General features: G+C 42.3%; 1 protein-coding gene across 4 annotated transcripts in view; it reads left to right on the forward strand.

Annotated features, from left to right (window-relative positions):
* Nucleotides 1-3267: 3267 nt before the first annotated feature.
* sema3c (sema domain, immunoglobulin domain (Ig), short basic domain, secreted, (semaphorin) 3C) overlaps nucleotides 3268-26672 on the forward strand; it is a 54633-nt gene continuing 31228 nt past the window's right edge. For 2 of the 4 annotated variants that reach the window (XR_015112472.1, XM_086201881.1), the window contains exons 1-4: nucleotides 3268-3854; nucleotides 5442-5506; nucleotides 12225-12395; nucleotides 16325-16498. Coding sequence is in view for 3 of the 4 variants with exons in the window: in XM_086201881.1 (XP_086058007.1) it covers nucleotides 16363-16498 (136 nt within the window). In the remaining variant the exon portion in view is untranslated. Of the gene's footprint in view, nucleotides 3855-5441; nucleotides 5507-7645; nucleotides 7762-10482; nucleotides 10504-12224; nucleotides 12396-16324; nucleotides 16499-26672 lie in introns of those variants that run through there. The other 2 variants (XM_086201882.1, XM_086201884.1) reach the window with 2 other exon arrangements.

The raw sequence follows: 26672 nt of genomic DNA on the forward strand, positions 1-26672 counted from the left end.
TTTACAAGACCAGAACAGAGCGAAACCATGACCTACATGCTACAAGACATAATTTGAACCTCTTCTACTATGAGCTTTCTTTCACAGGTGAGTGGCTTTGGTGGGTGTCTGGGGGATGTTTTTCGCTGAGGTGAAAGGGTGGGTGAGGGAAGGAAAGTGTGCAGCTCCTCTGGGACGGGATAATTTCAGGTTGGTATCTGGGAACTGAAGGTTCATGGTGAGTGGTTTTGAGGATTTCAGCTCCGTAGGGAAAGTCTCAACCATGTCAAAAGGTTTGCAGTCACCTTCCAGTCCAACACATGGGAGCTGACATCATGCATCTGTGTCTAATGCCAAGGTTGGGTAAGGGATACGACTTGACCCTCGACCTTTAGTGAAATTCAGCCATTCGTCATGCATCACTGAATCAGAGGCTCCAGCTCCTGGCACATCTGTTCGTGATGCAGGTAGCGTGTTGGCAGGGCAACGGCTTCTTAAATCCGAGCAATCCTCTGTATTAATTGATGGCAGTCGAGCCAGTTGGGAGACCCTCTGCACTCACTTTATTGACGTTGTATATCCTTTGAGTTGTAGCCACTCTAAGGCGGACCTTTGAACTTTGCTCCATCCAACAATGGTTGGAGAGGTAGCTGCACACTCTTGAGAGATGCCACTACATGTGCAAGTTTATTTTTACCAGCTGATGCAGTACTTCCATCCATCATCTCACTTCAAACAATGCCATGACTGTTGCAAAGTGTCCCATTCAGCTGTCTTCTGGTGTTTAAAATGGCTGTGAAAAGAAGCCTTTAGGGAACTTAAGGTGTTTAGATTGTCTAAGATGAATGACGCTAACTCCTATATACTGTGTGTACTTTTTCTTTGGCTTTCCGCAATGCCAGACTTCCATACAGTCCTACCTCATAGTACTGTTGACATTGGAACACACCAACTTTTTGGGGGGAAATTCACTCCCTAGAGCCAGACTAGAAGATAGATAACCTTCTGTCTTATGTGCTGCATTCGGGAGCTGAAACCCGCAGAGGTATGCTAACCGCTACTTAGCTTAGCACAATAGATATAGTGGAAGATGGAAGGTGCTGTCATACCCTCATTGAATGGATAAAGTTAAAGATCTTGGTTTGCCCAGAAGTGATCCAATTTTAGTGATCACTCTTTGGAGAAAAGTGTATTTGAAGATTTTTGATGTAGGTATGCTAACACTCCCTGCCCTATACTACTCATGATGCTACGCTAACTGGCATTCTCCATGGATTACAGCCCCTTATGCATGCACAGAGGAGAGAAAGGTATCCATCTTCACAACTGATTCGGAAAGACAGCTCATAAGTCCAAAAAAGATGGTGAGTCTCTTTAAAGAGTCCCCATTTACTCTGTTTTGACTTAAAGATGGAGTTGCGGCGACAGCATTAAATCTGCATCTTCTCCATTGCTTGAGCAGGTCAGAGAGGTTAGCCTCTGATTGACATACTGGCAGTGATACACAGGTGATCCCTGACCTTTTAAGGTCTTTTTTTTCCTAAAGGCTGAATCGGAAAATCATGACCAGCCAGAATTGACAGCATGATCTGCTTGGAGTTTGGTAGACCTGCACGATATTTAGTGTGGTTTTGCATAAACCGCGTTGAACACAATGGCAGGTATTGACGTTGCCTTGAAGCGGCGGAGACGCAAAGCCTGATTTCCATCTCCATCTGATTAAAATTCCTGCAGTGGAGGTGCATGGAGATCTGCAGTCACAGCAGTGATCCAGAGAGACAGTCAAATTGCAGGAATTCAGATGAAGGTGATAAAGCACATTTCAGTGAACCCTGAGGACAACCGTATCTCTGTCTCCATCCCAAAGTAGCTGCCTAACAGTAATGTGAATAATGATAAATGAGGCTGCAGTGGAATGTTCTTGTTAAAACAGGCTTTTTCCTGTCCTTTTTTGAAGATTTTCTCCGATCGGTTTGTATATCTCATCAGTATCAATCAATAATGGCTTTTACTGTCAAGGCGATCTCCATAGATCTTTCGGTTCATTGGCCAAGTCAGTTTGACAGGAGGTTAAACCAACATTTTCCTGACAACAGGAAATGTAAAATCATGATTCTAAGGTACTCGTTGTTAAGTTTTCAAGCATATATCTATATACTACCATGAGTTTAGAACAAGATGTATGAGTGTTGGGTTTTTGACAAAGTAAGCACAGCTGGTCAGATTGCATTCGGTGTGTAAAATCATGGACAGTTATAATTCTTGGACATGAGGGATGAAATTGAATGAAAATACAGCAGAAGGCAGACTATTGAGAGAGAGAGGAAATGGCAAGTTAATGAGCTGTAGCTGAGAGACCCTTAATTGATTTGCCTCAGTAATGATGGGTGGGTTTTTTTTTTGGTGATATTTTCTCAGTTTTTCCTCATTTTCTCCAAAATTGTACATTGCCTGTTCGCCCAGCCAAGCTGTCCTGATTGTTGATCCAACCCATGTGCTGCTTTGGGGACACCAGGCTACCAAAACCTCTTTGTTGGGGTGCATCTTTTGGCTCCTCACCCCGACTGAACAAGAAGATGCTAATGCAGTGACGGGACACATGCCCTCGTCCGGCTTCCCACCTGAGGGCGCGGCCAAGGGTGTCTGTACAGATGGCAACATGGGGAACCGAACCGGCCGCCCGTGTTTAGGTAGGAAACAGAATAGACCGCTGCGTGACCTGGGCGTGCCGAGATGATGGTGTTGAGTCAGGGTGTAGAACACCTTACTTATGAACTGAGAATTAAGAAAAAAACCCAAAAAAAAGAATGAAGTGAAACATCTGGAGATTTTTTTTCATTCATCCAAACTTTTTCAAATGTTTGCCACAGTCTGTCATCATAGACTCAACAAACCGTCCTCTCCTCTCCTTCCCCGACTCTCTTGAAATACTTTCAAGTATTTCCATCTAACGTAGCCCTCCACAGACTTGCTGTTTATTGCATCATTGACATTAAAGCCCAAATTCTTCCAAGACTTACAAAGATTACCAAGCATGAATAAGCTTTTTCCAAGTCTAAGCTTTAATGACTACTCCGTTATCGTCTGCTTGCCTACAAGCCCTTGAGGTGATTTTCCTCAAATCTATCATTGGGATAAATCTGCTTTATCCTATTTACCATGACAGCAAAGGTGAGCGCCATCTTTGTTGGCTTTGAATCGGAACGTTTGGTGTGAAATATGGTCGAGACTTGCAGGGATCTGTGAATATTAGAGCTGTATTTATCTCGGCCCTGTGTGGAATTGGAATATGGACATTTTGCTTTTGGACATTTGTTTCATATTATCATGGGCTCCAGTGTTGTTTTCCTTGGTGTCTGGTTTGTTTCTTGATTTGATAAGGTCTTTATGTACCTTCCTCTCGTGTCTCCTTTTCTTGCCTTTGTCAGTTTCCCACCTTTTTTTGAGCGATTCATCTGTGTCTCATTTGTTAATTAGTCCTCGTCAACCACAGCAGCGTTTTTATCTTCTCCAGTTACCTCCTTGTTTTCTCCCACCTGTTTCTGGTTGTGTCATTAGAGAAGTTTGTATCTCAGTTTAGTTTCTTGCTGTAGTCTTATCAGTTGCACTGTTCTGCTTGCGTATTCTTCCTTGTTTTAGTGTCTTCACTTTAGTCGTCGTTTCTATGTTTGGTTACCTTTGGGTGATTAAACCTTCATTCATGTACTGAGTTTCTATCTCTCTTGCTTCTGCATTTGCGTCTCCCTTCCTCCACCACCAGCCCTGATAATCTTCATCTCCTGTATGGGGAGTGCCACAGGCATGATTATTTTTTTTTATCTGGAAGTTAGCATCATGAGGAAAATACGGCAGAAAATCAGCTCTGCAGCAAAAATGTAAGTGTTTTAAATGTTTGAGACTCATTTTCACAATGAAGAAACTCTTTCATGAATGTAAAAGTGTTGAAGTGGTAGCAGTACAAAGCTAACGTTACGCTAGGCATGACCAAGCGTTTCCACTGCTAGCTTAGTGCTCCTTTTATTTGCTTCAATGTTTTTAGTTGTCGCCGCTGTTTTTCAGATGGGTGACTTTGAAATTCATTGGTAACTGATGTATTTTATTCCATAGACCAAAAGGTTAAAATATTAAGCAAGCTAGCGTGAACCACTAACCTCATTTCAGATGTCAAGCCAAAGATCCATTCAAAGATTCCTAATTCCTGCACCATTCTCTCTCCAGTCCCTAAAATATACTCATGGGTCAGCTTTCCCGCATTCACCCGTCAGGTTTGTTTTAATAGATCAAAATATCTACGTGGGAAGTGACAAACGCCTTTTTTTTTTAGGCCCCGTTTAGTGCAGACGGTTATAAACGATCCTCTGGGTCTATGGCCAGCAGACATTCCTGCAACATCTCCACCCTCCAACAAGTCCATTATTCCAGGGTCTGCTTCCAGGACTCTCCTCCCAGCAGCTGTCACTCGCTGGAGTCCAACCACTAGCACCAAAGTCTCTGGGGCCAGTTGTCTCATTTGGTTATAATGTCAAAGCGCATATAATCCCCTCATCCATACTTTGGGTCTTATAGCCACCATTGGTCTCATCATTACGATTTAATTTCTCCTATAAACAGCAGTTACGGTTCATTTAGTGCCGCTCCACATGTTTTCAGTTGAGAGTCATCTTAAAATCTTAAATGGTAATCAACTACATATGTTTCTCACATACATTTTATAGTGCGCAAGTCAGAGGTCAAAAATATGCTTGGCCCAACAACAAAGAAATCTGTATAAAGTGATTTTCAGCATGTATTTTAATGATTTGGACAAGATAATTTCACTTGAGGACATAAAGACATGATATTGCCTCAATCAAACCCCAGACCCTCCAGATGTAAAATGGTCTGATTGACAACATGTGGAGAGAGTATTTTCTTACTTGGAAGCTACAGAGGGGGTGAAACCTAAACCCACTTTCTAGGGTTCGGGTGTAATGTTTTGGGTGTAATCCTTAGAAAACAGCCTTTTTTATTTTTATTTTTTTTAAGAATTTAAATGTCTCTATCAGGAAATTAGAAGCAGACATCAAATGCGAACCATAGACAGGGTTTATACTGTCATTGAAAACCTGGAAAAGTCATGGGAAGTTTTGGAAAACGTAAAACAATGTATGAATCCACAGACTGGCGCTGTGTCCTGATAGACGCCCTAATATCTTGGATCTTGCTCTTAGAAACCAGTAAACAACATATAAATCCAGCTTGAGACTGAAACCGCAACTACTGTAAAATTGCAGTTTAATTAAGTTTATTAGCCTAATAAACTGGATGTTGATGGTTAGAAAATAAATCCTACTGTGTTGGAGCTCAGTATTGCATGTAAAGCATCTGAGCGGGAACTCGGATTAATCATGAGCAGATTCTGTTTCAGGTTTCCAGGGTAATGCCTTGAGTAGAGAACTTTAAATTTATTATTTCCCCCTCAGCAACTGCGATGGAAACCAGGAAGTGATGAGCAGTGATGAGAGGACTCATCGGTGGAGCGTATCAGGTAAAATCAGACCCGATGGGCCCCTTTTTTCCATCTGTGACCCTCGATTTGCTACTGAAAGTAGCCAAAAATCATGCAGAAATTGACTTATTGTACTTTAAAGTTGCATTATGTTTCACGTTTATGAGCCTGGTCGTAAGCTGTGTTACAGTCAAAACATACTTTCTGGTTTTAATGAAAACTGATGCACTTAGTGTTATTCTTTGTCGCTTTTTCTATATTGACAAATGGTCCAATAAAATCAAGACTCCGCGATGTTTCCCTCTCCAAACTACATTTACGCCCAGGTCAACAGTTCACATATGTGGAAATATGTGAATCTTGGAGATGACTTTTTTTTTTTTTCCCCCCTGATGCTGGAGAATTTAGGGGAATTTCCTGTGAAAATACTGAATGCTGCTGTTGTACAAAATAGTTGTGTAGATAAAAAATGAGCAGAAGCTTTAGTAGAAAGAAGGAAACGCGAAAGTCGCACAAATAAGTTGCTCACTGCGCCGCTTTTCTTGCTTTCCTCTCACACTGTTGGTGACTTGTGCATATTTCCTTTTCTAATTTTCTGCTCAATTTCAGATAGATTTTTTTTTGTCTTTTTTTTTGTCTTTTTTTTTCCCCCTCCCTGCATCTTTCCAGCAGACCTGAAGGAAATCCAGCTTCCTCTTACTATCACTTCATTTGGACTTCCGGATCCATGGAGATGTCTGTTTTGAAGATTTTTTGAGCTTAAATTTAAAAAAAATTAAAAAAAAAAAAAGCTCAACTATTTTTGATCTGCATAGTTCAATGCAATTATAATAATTAAAATCTGCTAAAAAAAAAAAAGTCTAATATCCAGTTACAGAGGAAGAACAATCCTTGTCATTGTCAAATAAATAACGTCCCTGATGATTTGTCACCCTGATTCATATAAACATTAGAAGCCGCTCTAAATTAAACCCAGTTACAGACCATCAACAGCTCCAGTCTGGCCATCAAACAGGGTCAATAAATAAGGGAGGATGTACTGCGTTTATCTTATCGTCCCCATGAATTGGCAAGTGAGAGCGTACTGGATCGGGTTTAGTCCGAAGCTGGGTTGAGATTTGTTTCTTCCGCTTGTTCGTGACTTTGATGTGGAGGACGTTCTCATGAAAGCCACCAGATGCTGGCAATCAGGACCGTACCAAGTGGGATGGGGGGGGGGGGGTTTGGTTGGGTGGAACCAAGCTCTGTTCCATTTGTCAGTAATTCTCTTTGAATGTTCAGTTGTGGTCCGTTTTTATGAAAATGTCGATTTGACGAAATGATTTTTTTTCCCCCTCACAGTTTGGCTGGTTGTGTGTGTGGTGCTGGTTGGGGGGGGGGGGGGGAGGGGCTACTGCTTGTTCTCATATCCATGTTCTCATTATCCGTCACAGACGATTGCGATTGTTGTTTTTCTTAACTTTTTTTGGCGCAATCACCGCACAGCCGATGACCAAGTTGTGTCAAACAGCTTTGTGTCATCGCTCTACACTGTTAAAAAAAAAAAAGAAAAAAAGGGGGGGCTGTTGTGTAATCCAGTGGCAGCTGGATGCCAGTGAATTAACAGTCATTTGTGTACTTCTTGCTGCATCGCTGTCGCTTTACAATATCAACACTGCACTTTCACCTACGGTGTCACAGTTTTGTCTCGTTCTTTAAAATCCAACTGATGTGAACCATTTTATTTTCTTTGGTTGAGTGACTCATGGACGTGTGCCATGCAAGTACGCCCTCTGATTCACCCCCTTTGCTCCCTCCCTCCCTCTCCCTCTCCGCTAATCTTTCGTGGACCCTCTGTTGCATCTGCAGCAGGAGCTCACACTCCTAATGTCCTTCTATTATGTAAATCTCCATCCCATCAGAGAGTCACTCTCCATCCCACCCTCCTGCCTCCATCGCTGCCCGTCATCTAGTAATGTATAAATTCCAGACGATGAAACAAGGCGCGGGGAGATTTCCCTCGCAGAGCATGGCTCCTGCATACAATTATTATTTTTTTATATTTTATTTTGAATGTGGGTCCAAACCTCTGGATTCATCCCTCAGAGTGAGAGTGAAGGATGCTGTCAATGCTCGTTCAGACGTTTTTTTTTGGTTAGCGGCAGCTAATTGGCCACGCCGTGATTCACGTCTCTTGCCTTTTTATTTTTTTTAAACTCTTCTGAGCGACTGTGCGGTTTAATCAGAGGGGAGGAATAGCTGGTGTTATTTCAAGAATCAGTCTCAATATGGCAGTTATTACAAGTGTAACCCAGGTAAGTGGGATGCCTTGATTTATTAGTTTGACTGGAATTTGACCTGATTTAGGGACGTATTCATGCTCCCGTCCTGTTGTGTGTTCAAACTCATTTCTTCTTCCTCTGTTTTCAACTACTTTCAGAGATATTTTTAGCTGAAGATTAAAAACAACAACTTCTAGATGTACTTCTGAATCCTGGTACCACTGACAGTAATTGTTTGGGGGCAAAATACCTCAATTTATTACCTTTCAAAGGAGAGGAAAAAGCACAGTTTCTCCATCCATCCATTTTCTTCCACTTATTCCTGTTAAGGGTCGCGGGGGGCTGGAGCCTATCCCAGCAGCCTTCAGGTGAGAGGCGGGGTTCACCCTGGACAGGTCACCAGTCCATGGTAGGACCAACACATAGAGACAGACAACCATTCACACTCACACCTACGGTCAATTTAGAGTACCAATCAGCCTCGTCCCCTCTTGATGTCTTTGGACTGTGGGAGGAAGCTGGAGTACCAGAGAGAACCCACGCAGGAACAGGGAGAACATGCAGACTCACACAGAAAGACCCTGTGCTCCAGCCAGAGCTCGAACCTGGAAGCTTCTTGCTGCGAGGCGACAGTGCTGACCACTGCACCACCGTGCCGCCTGCACAGTTACTCCAAATAGTTCAAAAACAGTTCTCAGTTTAAATTCTTTCACAGGCATTTTAAGCAAATACGGGGCTTTTAATGCGGAACTTGAACTGGCAATTAAGTACTTTTACATTGCTGAAGTGGCGCTCAAACTCACGTAAAGGGAAGGTCTGGAAGTCATTGCACAACATGGAAAAACACCAAAAATAAAACACTGATGTAAAAAAAAAACAAAAAAACAACCCAACAACTTTGTTCACAGTGTACTTTTTCATGGATAGGAAATAAATGGATTTCCTGCGTGTGGTTCATGGAATTTCTCACAGTCTGGCTGTGCGGGCAGAAAAAAAAAGTAGAAACCACAGAATAAAGTGACCTGAGATAAAATATCACAGCGGGAACAGGGTCTCCTGAGCCTGTAACCCTGCTATGACAAACACACGTAACATCTGCCGCACTAACAAGATGCTAGGTCTTCAAAAGTGAGTCTGTGTGTGTGGGTGTTCAAAGATCAAGCCAGGAATATAACACACACACACACACACACACACAAATCCCACAACCTGTTCAGATGTTTTGATGATACAAACCTAATCGATCCAACACCTATGAAACAGATGCATAGCAATTCAAAGTACTTTTAAAAAAATAACTGACAAAAAGTAGGATTGTACTTTAATACAAAAATTTTAATATCTATTTTTTTTTGTCAATGATAACTCAGTGTGGTCGTTAAACCGACGACAAACTTTTACTCTAATCTAGATTGAGCAGTATGTTGGAGGGGGGAAAAAAAAGATGGTTTAAAAAAGAATGTGCTGCATAAAGTATCAACTGAATCACGCAAAAACTAAATGAGGGGATGTTAGAAACTGTAAATGTTAAAAGAACCTGGAGAAAACAGTAAAAAAAAAAAAGGTGAAATGACTAAAATTGTGAAATACTGTCATCATATTATTAAATACAGAGCCGTACCAGTGGTAAACTGTCATTTTCTTTAAAAAAAAAAAAAAATTGCACTAATTTACCATTATCTTGAACAGAGTTCATATTTAACTCATCAAATAACTGTTATGTTATACAGTTTTTATTTTGCACGCTGATCATCTTTATCAGTCGTAAAATAAAATAATAAAAAGGGAATTAATGGTGAAACAAAATTTCTGAACCTCTACATAGAAAGCAAGGCTTCAAATGTGGGGTTTTTCTTTTTCAGTATGAAATATCAATAATTTCAGCTCTACACAAATTAGGCCGGTGTAAAATGGCTGAAAGCAAAGAAACACAATCATCTTTTCACGTTTCCCTCATAAATACGTCAGATATTACACCTGTTTCCTCTCCGAGGCTCATCATGACTGTGATTTACGGCCCGAGCTCTGTCACGGGGATAGTGAAAGATACGCCTCATCTTTCTTTCCATTCTTGCTCCTCCACGCCGATCAAGAGGAGACTATCTGGCCCTCGTGAGCCCATGAAAATCCTGCATCACTCTAGTGGGACATCCTGACACTTTAATTGAAGAGGTGTAAATCAGACACCATTGTTAAAGAGAGGGGTAATTATTTCCTCCTGTCTCAGCCACCAGCTATCCTGCCTCCCTCTCTTTCTTCTCCCTCGTCTTACTTTCTCTCCGTCCCTCCGTAGGAGATCTGACTACTTCTTTCTTTTCCAAGTAGAAACCCATGGTTTTACATAAAAGCAGAAGTGCTTAAGTGTGAAATTCTTCATGTCCGGACTCAATCCTGCTGTAAAGCGACACCTCAGGAGTAGCACTCATGCATCCATTCACGTTAATCCAAACCAAGCCTGATTTTGTTTCTTCTTCATTTTTTTTGGGGAGATTAAATGAATCAAAAGAATGTTTCTCGTGGCTGGTGATAAGTCGGGTGTTTATGTCGATTCGGATTAGATCACTTTCTGCACGCTCTGCAAATTTTTACCCAGCGAGCTAAAAAACATTAAATGGTCACTCTTCCTTTCATTCAAAAAAAAAGGGCTGAAAATAATATCTCCGTGTGTGTGTGTGTGTGTGTGTGTTCACGTGCGCCTCGGGTTTGAAATAGTGCGTGCGTCCTTCACCAAAAAGCATAACCACATGTTTTTCATGGCTCACCACGTCGGATGAAGTATGTCCTACATTATTACTTCACCTCACTTTCTATCCTGGTGATGAAATCCTTTTCTCCTGTGGTTTCTCAGAGGAGGAAATATGAATATACTGTATAAGGTAAAACAGGATACATCAGCAACGGAAAAGAGAATAACTCAGCTGTTTCTAAGCACGCTAGTGGTTTGGCTAGCGATAGCCATACTGGTGGGTCCGTCCACAGACTTGAAAACTGTCAGAGTTAGGGCTTTAAATTTGGTATAGACATTCCCTTCCCAGTTAAATGTAATAACTTTTGTGATTTAAGGTCAAAATGTTTACTCTTTATGCTCAAATAACTTAAAAGACATCCCTTTAGTAAGCTAAGGTGGCTAAGATGTACGCGTTAGCATGTTAGCATTGTCTGCGGGAGAATTTTAGCTTGGATGTTTGGCTCAAAGCAAAATGGTGACTCAAATTTCCCCCCCAAACTGTCAACAAAAGTGAAGAAAACGCGACTGAATCAAATTTAATTTTCAGTTCGTACCAACAACACATAAAATGACGACTGAAAATAGGTTAAAAAAAATTTTAAGCTAAGGAAATGGGCTAGCTGCAAGTTTAGCATCTTTGGGGGTCTTTGAAAGGTGCATAAACATAATGTAGTAGTAGTAGTAGTCGTTGTGGTGGTATAATAATTAACCTGCTGAATACAAGCAGCCTAAATGGCACTCAAGAGCACGTACATCAACCCATATAAACTCTTTGCTAAAGTCAGGGCTAAAAACAGATCTGCTACAACATGGAGCTGTGCCTTCACTCACACCACATCCATCCACCAAATTTGGTAAAAGTCAACCTCATAGTTTTTACATAATCCTTCTGGAACTGATCACAAAACCTTGGCCGAGGTAATAATCTCCACAGTGGTCCCAGCCACAAATTGTCATCTAAACCCCGGAACTGAGCAGTCTAACACAGACTCGGGGCTCAGGATCAGGCTTTCGAGAATGGGAAGGTTCCTGGTTCTAATCCCCTGGTCATATCAAATTGTCCTCAGACAAGGAACTGAACCTGCAATGACTCCTGATGCTTTTGCTATCCGGATATGAATGTGTGTGTGTGAAGGTGTTAGCAAATTGGCACCTTTTATAGCCACGTCTGCCAACAGCGTGTGTGTGTGTGTGTGTGTGTGTGTGTGTGTTCTAAAGCACTTTGAGTGGACAGCAGACAAGAAAAGCAGCAGATCCATCATTCATTATTTTTTTTAAATTCTTTCGACTGATGTTTCACAAAAAGCTCCATACATTGTTCTTCCAAAAGACAGCGGTTACAGGCCCAGCAGCGAGAATGCACTCACTTTGGACAACTTCAGCAACACCCACATTCAACGCAGTCCTGATCCAGAAGCCTGACATGCATTTCAATCACAATGCAGAATAAAAAATATCTGATTTACACGATCGAATGATATATTTCTGAATGGTTTTCATGTCAGCCTTTGAATGTGTTTGACCTTTCTGGCTTCATCCCCCCACCCGGGAGTGACGAGTCCTTCGCCTCAGATGTTTGGAGCTTTGTGCTAAAGTCATCTGTTTGCTGTCTTGTTAACTAGAGGAAGGGAAGGAGGGAGGGAGGGAGGGCGATCAGAAGAGGGAGGGAGGTTGGAGGGGGGGACTTCAGTGGAGAGTATGTAATAGGACACCAACCCTCTCTGTCTTTTTTGCTCTCCTCCTCCTCTCCTCTCCTCTCCTCTCTCAGTCTAGGAGCTTTCAGATGGAGTAGCAGCATTTTTTTAACCCCCCACGCCCCCACCCCTTCTTTGGTGACACTTCTGGAGGAAACAAGTTGATTTTTTTGAAGGGGATACATTTATTTCCAAGTCTAGTTTGGGATCAACTTGGAGCAGAACTGGAGGAAGCTTCTAAAAAGGTGAGTCCTGGATATGAAAATAAATAAATCTTGTTACTGGAGGCACGGGGGTTTTACAGTACCTAGCACGTACGGCGCTGCACTAGAGGGGCAGATCACAACGTGGATGCAGGGAGGAAGCGGTGGAACGGAGGCTAACAGGTGCAGAGTCTCACCAGGACAAATGATGACACATAAATCTGTCTTTTGTCCTAAATAGTTCTACTGCTACCTCTATCTTTTCATCCACTCTAAAGTCCATTCCAGGATATGAATTGTGACTTTCTGGCTGTTAAAGAGAACATTTCTGCGATTTATTTAACTTTACATAACTTCCTCAATTGCTGTCTTCTTCTTCTTTGGTATTTATTGTTACATAACATCCCGATTCAATACCATAAAAAGGCTTGGTGAGGATCACAAGGTTTAAATGCTGCAACCACAGAATTCACAAGGAATTCTGTACACTTGAAATACCCACATTTTGCAGTTGTGGGTCTGCTAGTTTGTGTGTGTGTGTGTGTGTGTGTGTGTGTGTGTGTGTGTGTGAGGGAATGTGTGACTGTAACAGAGCCGCTGACAACTGAATGACAGGGTGTGGTATGAACACACGCTCCTCTTATAGGACAGAGTGAGCAACTTGTTTACCGCTTTTGTCCTTTATTCAAGGAAGAATCGGAGCAGAATATGATATGATTCAATCAATCATGTGTTTGAAACACGGACAAGAGCAGAAAGCAGAAGAAACGACAGCAAAAGTGCAGTTTTTTTTCCTCTCATCAATACCAGTTTTTGCCTCTGAAATGGTGAGATGGAAAACTCATTAGGCAGCGGAATGCACAATAAACACGATTAGCATATCACCCCACTGGAAATATAACTCACCCAGGCTGACCTCTTTTGTGGAGAAATTTAATTGCTGTCACAGAGATTCCTGGCGAACATGTTGGAATCTCTCAGAATTAATATGAGTATTTTATATTATTTTTTTTCGCTCACGTTTCCTTGAAACCAGGCGACAGTTCTGCACAAGCTCATCCGTGTGTCGTCACAGAGAATTTGTAAAGCCAAGGAAGCGTCTAAACCTGAGCTGGGGATGGGATGTCATGAAGAAGGAGCTCGACTATCTTGGCAACGACTTAAGCAGCTGTGAAACCAACATTTATTAGCAGAGCCCCTCGGAGGGAGATCACCTATCATTGAGTATTCAAAGAAGGGAGTGTGTGGACAGTTTATAGGGATGATTCAATCAAAATAAGCTTTTAACTTTCTTTCTTTCCCTTAACTTTTTATGGAGACGGTTTTGGTTTCAGACACGTAGGTTTGGAGATTCGATGTATCTTAGATTGATTCTACATGGTCCGGAGAGCAAAAACCAACCACACGAGGTGGTTTAAAATGTGATTCCAATCAGATTTCTACAGATCTGGAAGCTCAAAAAAAGGATTTCAAAGTGAATTTTGCTCTCACAACCTGTTTTTCCTACATATTGGTTACTTCAAGTTTGTGTATTGACAGACAAGACTAAGCTTGACGAACGTTCCTCTGCGGATTCTAAAACTGGCACGCTATCTACCATCATCACAGCTGCCAACGTGTTTCCCACAAGTCGACTTCTTTGCAGATGACGCTAGAAACGTTGCTGCACATTTAAGCCTGCCATGACTCCAGTAGGGTACATCATAACGTGCTCGAACTTTGTGGTTCTGAAAATATTCCGAGAACACGCCATGTAATGTTTCCGGAGGGTAGTTCCTAAACGTGGGCGCGTACTTTCTTATGCTTGGATTGTTACCATAGCAACCCATGTCGGCGACGTCTGGAAGTAAAGAATTTGATCTCATCATTTGCAAATAACAGTACAGAAGGCAAAAGATCTAATTTGAGAGACAAATCTAATTTGCCTGCGGTCCGGACAATATGGCTCTTAGTTTTCTGCCTTCACAGCAAAATTGTTTCCTTTTTGCTGTGCTTGAAAAAATACATTTTAGAACATCAGCGTGAGCTTCCCGCTGCTCTGGAGGACACACAACCTCACTGTGAACGCTTTATAAACCTCCTAATCTGAATTCAAGAACTAAAACTTGTCTTCAAACACTTCATTCACCTGATAGCAGAGGCCGAAATATCCAGAAATGAAACCAAAACTACGTGAAAACATCACTTACGTGAAGTCAGGGGTGTTTTGTAACTCCAGTAAACAGAAGCCAGGGAGAGACTAAACTCAGGGCCGGGTCAGAGCCGAACATTTGGAGGCTTAAGTGATGGGGTGTGACCAATCTGAAGGGGGATGGGTGTGGGTGATGATGCAGCAGCAGCAGAGGGGCTGCAGTGCAGCGTCCAGGGCGGTCTAAGGAAGCCCCCATGCTGTTTTTATTCCTCTCAAGTGCAGCCAAAGAGATTCATCAGTTTTCCATATGTAATCCTCACAGTATTTAACCGCTGATATACATCAGTCATGCTGCCATCCACCACACGCATCCCTAACTACTTGTTTACTACGCCCCGATTTCAATCATGCAGCTTTCTCATCTCTCCACCATCAATTTTTCATTGCACATCTATAAGCCATGAGGGCGGAGATCTACCTGCTGGTGAAAACATTTTCTTTCGCATGTAAAAGCATCATTTGTAAAGCAGCATGTTGAGTTTTTGTGCATCGCAAGTAGTCTAAAGGTCAGTTTTGGAGGGTTTTTTTTTTTCCCTCAGCAGTGGAGTTTGGTGTTGCAGTGGCCCACAGGCAGTACAGTACCTGCCTCTATCAATAATTGAGCCAGTCTTGTCCTGTTATGGAAAAAGAATGAGAGGGAGGCGAGGGGAATGTTTCTCTATCTGGATCTTTTTCTGGAGATTTATCTCATACATTTTTAAGAGAAGTGCATCTGCAAGGATGGAAAGATTTTACCGACAGCTTTTTCTCATCCGTGACTTCATTCGGAGACTTCAGTCAATCTGGACCCGCGAGACTGAAGCAAATCAGTCGCTGGAGGTTTTTTTTAGCGAATTAAAAATTCGAGGGGAAATTGATTAAGAAGATATATAATTTCCCTTCCCTAAAGACAAGGTCGTGACCCCGGAACGCGGGTTGGATGGGACTTTGTTTGGGTTGTCAAATGAATTCGCTGAATAAGTTCCACAGTTATGTCTGCGGTACACCTGCAGCCAGACACAAGAGCATTAATAGCTAATAGAAAAGGAAGAGGAAAAAGCAGACTGCAGCTAACATCTCATTCATAAAGTATTTAAAATGTGTTGTGTTACGAATCAGAGGACATCCTGTGAAAACAGTTAGATAGCCTTTTTGAGCGTTATCTGGACTCGTGTATTTTCTCAGTAACGCGTAGAAAACACAGCTGTGATTTATCAGTCACATTTATCTTTCCTTTTGCAGCAGGAAAGTACAGATTAGCTCGGTGCATCTAGATTGTTAACCATAACAAGCTTATAATGGTGACGTTTTGTTCACAGCATGTTCTGTCACTTCCACAAGGCCAAACACGACCCAGAATAGAATGTAATATTGAACCTCACATTTCAGACTCAACTCATATCGCGGTGCTTACAGGCCGGATCCAACGCCTCAACTTGCCTCCGAGCATTCCCTTCCCAGTTTTGTCGAGACGTCGTCGCATTATCTCCTTTGTTAATGACAGTAATGGTGATATGAAATTCATTTTTGGTTCAGAAATGGTAAGATTATTTGTCCTTGGCTTGTGTTTTGGTTACTGGTCCTCCCAAGTTTGCACAGTTTTTAAATTTTCTACATTCTCTGTAGAAATATTGTTGAAATACACCAAAAAAGTTTGCTTTAGCAGTGATAGCTGTCATAGCTAAAGAGAAAACAGTGCAAATGCTGTATATTTTAGGCGTTCGGGTTTTTATTTGAGTTCACGTAGGCCTACTGAAATATGACAAACACTATGATCTCCTCTCTTAACCCCCCCCAACAGGCAGCGTTGACCAGTCGTGGTTCCTGAGCAGTGCAGTCATGCGCGGACCAGAGGGGTTAGCCAGGCCACTTCTGGTGTCGGCTCTGGCGCTTTCCCTCCTGGCTGTCTCTCTCCTCTCCACCGGCGCTTCCAGTCTCCCACAGCCCCTGCCAAGAGTCTTCCTCTCCTTCCAAGGTAAGAAGAAAAATGCATGTTAACCACCAGCGAGGTTTAGTCTAGTCACTGTGTCTCTGTAGACGTACGGCCATGAGAAGTCTGTTTACTTACTTACCACTACCGCTCCTTTTTCACGGAGCATAGTCCGTTGACCGCAGTCCACCAGAGTCGCCTGTCCGGCTTTCCTTCTCATACGCTCTGCCTGATGTCTGTCTCGGGCTTCCAGGTGGTCTTGGGCCAGTCTCTTGAGGGGTTTCGGCTCTGTGGCGTTGGGGCTTTTGTCATGCAGCATCATGTTTCTTTTAGTAAACAATCATCCTTGACCAGGCTTGGGGTCTGTCTTTCTGTGGTCAGTGTTTCCGTAGCGTGACATTTTCGCTTTATGGGATTCTGGTTCCTGTTTCGGAGTCGGCCTCTGTCCATGCCTATTATCCTCCAGGTAATGGATACAGGCTCGTACCACTTTGCACCAGACAAGTTTGGGATTATGCTCAAGCTGTTTCGGCCCACAAAGCCCAAAGTTGACATGTTCAACTCTATTGAAAAAAACAAGAAAATGCTAACTTATTTAACATAGAGATAAAAAAAAAAGGTACTTAGCTACTGCAAAATTGCATTTTTAGAAATTGCATATTGCTAAATTCTGTGATTCCGATATGTGTCAGGCAACACAGACAAAATAAAACCCGCCACAGGAGCAATGGAGGGGCCAAAGAGATCGTTTTTGGGGGACATTTAGAGAAAAATTATTTTTTTTAGGCCACAAGATACAAATCATTCCCTCAGCTTAGTTATTTTGACACTATATTACTTACCTTGTTTCCCCAATTTGGTAATTGTGAGGCCACAAGATATAGCTTGTTCAGAAATACTGTAATAAACAGCTAAAGGGAGGGAACAAGATACATCTCATGCCTTCAAAGTATTTGTTTTTCTTTCTCTGGGCTCAGTGACCTCCAGATGAAATGACGCTATATTTATTCCATTTGTTTACTAAATTAATGTCTAGACAATGGCTTCAATCAGTACTAGCCTGAGGTACTTCATTACTGGAAAATTGTGCAACTCAACTCAGATCTTGTGCAACCGGCCTTTTGTTCTTTCTTCTTTGTTTTTGTTTTGTTTTGTTTTTTTGATGTGGGGGGGGGGGGGGGGTTTGCATTGTGAAAACCTGCACAATCACACCCACCTCAGGCCTTGCAGCTCCATTCCTGGACCAGCCTTGTCAATCCGTGTTCCTGCTGCGTGTCTATAAAAACCCCTGCAGGTGGTGGCAGCGCATGTCATCCTGAATCTGTTCCTCGTTAAACTTTCATCTCAGCAGTCCATAGTGGAAGCCCGTGGGTATTGTTGCAGCGTCGGGCTTAGATTCTCTTGTTTTATTTAATTTCTAGGTTATTTTATGAATTTTTGATGAACAAAGAGTGTGGATGAGAAGCTGTGTGTGTGTGTGTGTGTGTGTGTGTGTGTGTGTGTGTGTGTGTGTGTGTGTGTGTGCGTGTGCGTGCTGGCAGAAGTGGATGTGCTACCCCATTACTCATGCCCCCCCACCCACCCACCCACCCACCCTACAAGTGGTGCAGTAACCTTTTCACCGAGGCTGGATGGTGTGAAGGAGCTGAAGGAGACGTTTGATCACCTTTCACTACCTTGGCTGTGGATTAGTCAGCCGAGAGCAGCTGAGGTTGTCCGTCAGTTCTCCCCTCAGACTTTTAGTTCAAGACTAAATCTGATGTTGTTTTGCTTTCTTTTTTTTCCCCCTTTTGTCTCTTTCAAGCTGTAACTAATTTCTACCACATTTGCTTCGTGTTGTCATGTTCATATTTTCCTCATCTGTCTTTCTTTCCATTGAATTGTGAAATATGACGGATTTGCAAAACACCAGGCTGAAAAAAAAAAAGGAAAAAAGGACAGGGAAAATCCCTACTACCATCCCCTGTGTTAGGGTTTGAAGTCACATCATTCACTCAGTCCTGGCTCATCCATGTTTCCAAATCGTAAAAAGCTCAAAGGTGATCCTACTGAAAATGAACTGATCCCTATAATGCTCCTTTACGCGTGTGGATTAAATGGCATTCAAGTCACAGTTTAATATTGCTGCAAGGAGAGGGTGTGACTATTTATCCTTAATGGGTGTTTAATGATGTAAATATGCGTGTGGTGTGCTTCCATGAGTAATTACAATTAAGAAAAATCAGCAAAGGGACACATGTGAAAGGATTTTTATTAAAAGATAAAATGCTGACGTCAGGGCGGCTAATTTTAGCACCTGAGCTAAAGCACCGGGGACTGTGTGTAGATCATGTCAGGGCCAGAAATCATCGTCAGATGAGTGCATTGAGGGTCGTTACTCCGTCTTCCATGCAGGACACAGTAAGCAAGCACCAGATGTAGGGAGACTCTTAACCTGGAGGCTCATTCCCTTCCATAAACACTGCAAGTCCTCATTGAGGGAAAAATTCTGGGACTCTGGACTCCATCCAAAGCAACCAGAAAGATGAATGGAGAGACAGTGAAGAGGACTCCGAGGGTGGAGAGGCACCTGCTGGGTGGCCAAAAGGTCAGGCTGGATTCTTCTGCTCCCAGATGTAAACTCTAATAATTATTATGGCCTGGAACTTACTAAACCATGAAAATAAACCGATAAATGAGATAGTTGTACATAGATCTGGGCACTGCAGCCCCCCCCCCCCCCACCCCCCACCCCTTTCCTCCGCGTGTCCGTGCTGAAATCCTATCCAGGGGTAAAGCTGGTTCATGAGACTCTCAGCGTAGCCTCACGTCCTGCAGAGAAGTTGCTGTCTCTGACATTCCTCTCCTCTCACACTGCTTACTCTGGTGCTCACTTCCAACACAGTCAGACCACAATTAAAACCGCATAATAAACAGTGAAAAAGGCTGCTAACCCAAATAATAAACTCTCAAGTGGTTCTTTTCTCTTCCGGCTCAGATAATAAACACGGCAAGCCTTCATTACTGTACAACTATTCAGGCATACCCAGGGTGATAGAGGATAATTGTTCCTCTGCATCGCTCGTCAGTACATTTGCGTGTCTTCTGGCTCGTCTCACGGTGGATTTTTCTTGAGACAAGAACGAGGCCATAATGCTGATAGAGTAGAGAACAACTGAGACCTAGATTCAAAGTCGTTAAAGTTCATATGAAATCCAAGAACTTCCTAAGCCACATTTCCTGGTTCGAAAACAAGAACTTAAGATGCTACCGTGCAGTGATCGCGCACTGTCCGACTAAACAGAAGCAGGTGATGTTCGCAGGAAAGCTGTCTCCAATCAGTCAAAGGCCTTTTCTCACCAGCCCAAAAATCACAGTGACATCTGTTTTGTTAAGGTGGGGTTTTTTTTTGTCTGCAAAGGGGTTTAATCTGCATTCACTCCCGGGTCAAATCACCTCGTAGTAGATCTTAGCAGCATTTATCAGCTCCAGTCGACATTGATCCCAGGTCTAGACCCGCTCCACTATCAACAATATACATGGAATGGATCAGGGTTTATCGCCTCCGCCTGTGACTTCCGTTATGTTTTTCTCATCTCAACCACAAATTCTCCTCGTCTGCAATCAAGCAATGAGAGTAAAAAAGCCATTCATCCAATTGAGGCGATGACAACTGTTTAATCTTGGTCTCACTACCAAGATGAAGTATCTTCGTTGTTCTTTCCCATTCTTCTCCTGTGCATCTCCTCTTCGCTCCACGTTATTAAGGGCTTGAAGACTCTATTGTTGCTGTTACTTTTACCTGGAGTTGCACATCAATACACTTTTTTCCCCCTTTTTCTGTTCTTTCTTTTTTTTTTGCAAAAATGCTGACCAAGCACACATGCGTGCACGTGCGCACACACACACACACACACACACACACACAGAAAGAGCAACTTCAAGGCAGGAGACAAAGTGTGTTGTGCTTGCTGCATGTCTGTTGGTATGTGGTGTGTGTTGTACGACATGTAGTGATGACAGACAGGATTAACGCGCTTCAGTTTTAGTCGCACGGATTTGCTTCTCAGATAAAGAAATGATCAGATATTCTGCAATCCAAAAAGTTACACTTCCAACACCTTTGAGGGGGAGGAGGAGGAGGACGGGGATCTTTGTTCTCAATTGGAGGAAGATGATTGTTTTTTTTCCAGTTTATTTTTGATGTTGAGACTAAAGTCGAAATCTATTTAAGTCAATTTGAGTGCCAGGATTAGTGCATATGGCTATGAAAGGCCTTGTGTAGGAAGAGGAATCGGGGTTGATTTTTGCCTCAGAATGTGGTTAAGCCAGGATGAAATCTCTTTTTAGTGCAAGGTGGTCATTATTTGAAGGAGTTCTTGCATTAAGATGCATCCGTTCAAACTTGAAAGAGGTGGCTGTATTTATAAATGTGTTTGTTCTGTGTTTTTGTTTGAGTTCACCTATAAATTTGACATTTCGCCTTCATTCTTGAAGATTTTCTGAAAAATACTATCCTTCTCCTCTTTGCCTTTTGTCAGTTTTTTCAACTTTGTCCCAACCTGCACAATGAAAATAAAAAAATCGTCCCATTTTTGCCGTTCTCATGCCACACCCCGATAATAATCTTCCGCAGCTTTAATTTGTTGTTTTAAGCGTGAATTTTAAACATCAGAGCAACAGGAAAGAAAAGAGAGGAAGGCATATTCAATGTTCTACTTAGGGGTTTTGTGATTTTATTAAAAAATTCCACTCCATTTCTCCCTCCTGAGTGTCGTTAGGTAGGCCGGTGGTCTGTGTTTATGATCAGGATCATTTAACCTCATCAGTGGTCTCTCCCTGCTCTGGCTCCAGCATTCACTACGCTGTTAATTTAGGAACATATACAGTACCTGTGTCAAACCATGAACGGTGTTTATTTGAAAGTGACGGGGCCTGTGCAGGCTTTCATTTGGATGATGTAGATTTGGGTCGGGTGTGTGAGAGACGGATCAAAACGGCGTCTGTAGTTTAATGTGCTCCACTTGGTTCACAGCCTGAATAGAACCAGGCATCAGAGAACAGGAGCAGCGGAACCTCCATCGTGGATTGCTCCATGCTTTTATCACGCCTGGTTACAACCTGCACTCACTTCCCGTTACTGAAGCTGCAGTGTTACTGTTCACGCACTGTCACTGGTGAGTTTGTAGCATGAAAGCGGTGCGTCTCCCAGATTCATTCATTTCATCGCATTTTGGCGGAAAAATCGAATCATACAAAGCTTGCAACATCTACCAGCATTTTTTCTTTTTTTATTTGCAATGGTGTAGAACTCTAATATCCAATGACAGCCAGAGCTATTTTAAGAGTAATGTACTGCGTATTCTGCATGATCTTCAGGAGGAGATCGGCTCTGGCAGTCTTGCTACATAATGTTCCATATTTAAATCCAATTTTTATGGCAAAAGATTGTATCCCGCGTTTCTCTCTGAGCTTCCAGGGATTTTTTTTTCTTTTACGGGGATTAATTTAAATGTTCTAGTGAATAAATGGTCATCCACACCCTTGGATGGGATGTAGGAGGCTTGTAGGGTCAACAAAATGTCAAAGGGCTAAAAGGCCAGAGCTAACAAATAGCCGGAGGCAGACCTGCGTGTCTACGTCTGTGCCCTCAGGTTATTCTCTTCTAACGCAGAACAGCTTCTTGCTTCTGTTTTTCATTAGATCTGCATGATTGCTTCTCCACTCTGTAGGCATAAATGTAATAAAAAATGAAGTAAAATATCTGTGGTGATCGGGGATTTTTGGCCGGGGTAAAGCAAAGGCCTGTCAAAGCCGTCGGCAAAGGGAACACAGAAAAGTTGCTATTGGTAAACCATGGTGTTTTTGTGTGTGTGTGTGTGTGTGTGTGTGTGCGTGCGCGTACACTGGCACTGCTGTATCAATACCCCAGACATCATGTTCTTCTAATTACCTGAGCTGGTTATTTTCTGCAGCAGTCTTGCACCGCCTCAGGCCCGATAGCATGTGTGATGTTTGACAGCTCATCTGTCTCCTCCATCTCCTCCGTCTCTCCCTTTGTGTTTCACCATTCCATCGTCTGACATCGTCCAACCCCACACACTCTTTTATTATTCCTCCTCCGCAACATGTTGAAAGGCAATCAATGGCGCTCAATATGAACAGTAGGGATCTCTTCAAGGAGAGCCAAGGTCAACTGGAAAATCCTTGAGTTGGAGGATAGTATTATCACAAATCAATAACTTTTACCATTAGACCATTTATACAAGTCGTTTAAACTCAGAGTTCTGGCTGAGCAAATACTTACAGTATTGCACCACTGGTAAGAAAAAAAGTGGCCTGTTTATGCTGAAGAATAATACTTGATTTGTGTTCTTTGACGAGAGGAAAACGCCTATTTGATTCAGTTTGAAGGAACAATGTGTATCTTGTGACATTAAAGTAACTAAATGGGGGGGTTAGGTTGTATCAAGTGGCTCAAAATAACTATAATGAAGGGACAAGTTGTATCTTGTGATCATAAATGAACTAAATTGACAGAATGAGAATGTTTTTTTTTCCTCTCTATGCACTCAAAACCAAAACGCAAACAAATAAAAATCTAAAATGTCTTTACGGCCACAACAGGAGTCCATAATTTAGTTCAAAAGGTACAACAGAAAAACTGCAACTACAATCAATTAATCAGTCACTTAATTAAGTGCTTTACAAGAGAAACATCAAGCAATATAGATCTGTTTTAGATTTTGAGGAAGAAAGACGAAGAAATAAATAAATGAATCGAATAATGTCATAAAAAACATCATTAGAATATGAATGCAAAATCTCAATAAATGAAGATAAAATTAATAAATATACCACAAATTAAATAATGTCGTAAACATGATTAAAATAACCACAATACTTAAATAAAAAATAATCAAATGGAATGCAATTTTAAAGATAACAAGAACGCAGTAGGCCGGTTGCCTTCCAAAGCCACACCCAGGCCGCTGCAACATGTGTGTGACAGAACATCGTATTTACTGTTTGCTGATGATGCTGCTTTTGTTGATAACATTGCAAAAAAAAAAGGAATAGCAAGCAAATGAGTGTGTGTTCTGTTTGCAGAAAACATGGAGGAATTTAAAATACTTTTCATTTGCAGTGCTACCAGGAATGTAATGATACACGGCCAACATTCCCTATAGCATCGCAGAGAAAAACAAGACTTCAGCCGTCTGCAGAAGGAGAAATATTTCTTTGCCAATCTGGAAAATACTTCTTGACTTTAGTAGATTTTCTTGAGCACCTGGATTGAAAAGATTTTGTTTTGCCTGCAATTGAAGGGAAAAAAACATCAGGAACGTTACTCATTGTTGTCCTCACATGAGATCCTACATCAAACCACAGAGGACACAATATAAAAAGTCCCATTTCCTTTTGGCTTTAGCTGTCCGCCGTGACTAGTAAACACATCAGCTCTGAAAATCCTCCGACCCACATCTCCTCCCTACATCCGGGAGTCTCCTTGCAAGTCTCCTCGACGATAAATCAGAGATTTACCGTCTGCTGGTGGTAACTGGAGGCTCCTGGTATGGACAGGTGAGAGGTGGTTAGCTCGTATCTTTGCTTGGTGTCACGAGTTCAAGTGCTAACTGAGGACTTGAGAACACAAACTAGCTGGCTGACTGGACAACATGATGGACAGGTTGTCATCTCCGATTTCCGCCCCTACTGGGAATGTTAGCCAACACCTGAACGGGTCAGCCACGCAACCAAACCAGTACTTGACATTGATGCTGGATAACATCACTCTGCACACCCACACATAGCCAAGGGAGAAAATACACTCCGGCATCACATGTCATATTTAGATATGGCGTCTGCTCGGGGAAGTTCGTGTGAGAGAAAGCATGCATAAGAGTGCAGGCATTCCGTGCAGCCATATGATTCCTATTATAAATGTCTGGATATAGATAATTGGTGACAGACAACAATTGGAAATGAGCAATGAGACGCCTTCCTCTCTGAGCCGAATTCGGTCTGTGACAAGTAGTTGCAGTGCATGCTGTTTGCATTTTAAGTGCTCAGTGCAGCCTGCCTGGGAATGTGGAGTATGCCTGTTGGATAGACAATCAGATGACTCTGTCAGACGCCGCAAAACGTCCTGGGTGGTCTCCTAACACTGAAGCGACACCTTAACTCCCCCCGTTGGTGATATGTATACACTACTTATTACAGTACACCATCCGGCTACGCCCCCGAGGAGACTGCATGGCTGTCTTGTTTAGCCAAAAGCCATTTTTTATCTCTGGAGTGCCCGTCAGTTGCCAGGATAACGTCTTTTACTGGCCCAGCATGTATGAGTGGCTTAGGTAAGTGCAGCCATCCAGAACTCAACGGGAAGAGCTGTAAGCATTGTGTGGTCAAAGAGCAACGGAATTTGGCACAAAGTTTGAAGTCATGAAAGCACCTTGTTAGGAAAGATGGATTACAAGAGGGCAGTATAAGCCGCTGCTTCAATATTTATCAAGATGGGTTATTGGGGTCCTCCCACCGGCTACCCGTGACAACCACAGAACCGATTCTCCTTCAACTAAATGAAGAGAGAGCCTCATTAGCATGCGGTTAATTTATTCATGCTTGGCTTTCAGGTAGAAAGTCAGTTGATGAGGGTTGATTTGCATGGGAAACAAGCTCTATTTGTAATTGGCCCACTGTCCGGCCCTGGAGTGTTAATTAGTTGCAAGGACCTTTTGGCTTGTGGTCAGACACTGGTGTTAATCAAGAAACCCGACACTCCAATCACCCGGTCAATTTGCTGTTCATTGCTGCCTCACAAGAGCTGAGCCAATATTCTGACTGGATCATCATGCTGATTTTATCACCTTCTCGTGCAGAAGTCGCTCAACGCTGCAGTGATGGTTTCCATCAACTTATAATGAAGCACATTTTTTTTTATGTTGTGGGTGGATTAAAAGCCCCACTCTGCATGGCCAATAGATGTTGCGTCACTTGTTCCAGGGGCAAGAAAAGGTTGAAGGAAATGCTAAATTCAAAACAACTTTCTCAGTCTCAAACAAGTTTCTCCTGCTTGCACTTTTCTGGGAAAAGAGTAACCACTTTTTATTTAATAAGCTGCGACATTGCCGATCTTTAATTGACGTGTCTGACCAGCTGGTTCTGCTGATTGTTTCTTCAACGTACAACATGGCCAATAATAGCTGGTACGAAGGAACCGTCACAACTTACACAACCGACTTCAAAAGTCCATCCTCTTTTTCACGCTGTGTTGCAGGTTCAGTACCTCTTTTTCTTCTGCTGTTTTTTTACAGCAATGCATAACGTTGCCTCTACTGCTGTCCTCTAGTAAAAATAAGCGTTGCTTAGCCGAGCTTATTTGCTCTGAAACCATTTTAACAAGTGCGTAATTCCTTTTCTGCAACATTTCCAAAGCTTGCTTGAAATTCACTTCACAATTAAATGAAAACATTGCTCGTGTCAAACACTTTTCCCCTTCGAAATAAAACAAAACAAAACTGATGGGTTGTTACCTCTTAATTGTAAGTGTAAGTAGAAACCCTGCGGCTGTTGAGGTGACACCAGTGCAGTCTGCTGGCACTGGTATCTGAAACCTCAGTCGGGGCGGTCCTGAACTATAGTTGCCTCTTTCTGAAAAATCCCACATACTTTCCAGTCACTGTGAATCTCAAAATTTTGTACAATGCTGCTTTATAAACAAAATCCTTGTACGGACATCCCCACAACCATGGAGGCATTGTTGTGATACTTGGTGTCTTCAACTATTTTGGAAGTCTGTTAGGAGCTTTGTAGAAATATAACCTGAGGGATGCTTCTTTGTGGTCGCCGCCTGCTCATATTATCATGACAAAAAAAAAGGAGCAATTGCTGTTTCTCGTCCCAGACGCAGCTACGTGCTCATCGCAGCCTCCTCGGCACTTTAACTGTTGCCACACAAAACAGGGGCGCAATTTTCCTGTTGCTCACATTTCTTTCTATTTCTGCTTAGCCACAATCACAGAATAGAGGATGTTTCACTCCTTTTTCCTCTGTGGTAGTTTTTAGCTTGTTGCCTCTTGCGGTTAATGCTGAACACAGCTTATACGGTCTGCTATCATGAGCAAAATTAAAGCCTGTTTCAAAAAAACAAAAAAAACAACCTCCATTACAGTCCATTGAATCTAGATTTAGCAGGCCGCCAGTCGTGATACCAGACCACCTCTGTAGATCTGAGCTT

This window comes from Aulostomus chinensis, chromosome 4 (assembly GCF_037954235.1).
Source record: "Aulostomus chinensis isolate RoL2024-O1b breed Wild chromosome 4, RoL_Achi_v1.0, whole genome shotgun sequence".
Taxonomy (NCBI): domain Eukaryota; kingdom Metazoa; phylum Chordata; class Actinopteri; order Syngnathiformes; family Aulostomidae; genus Aulostomus; species Aulostomus chinensis.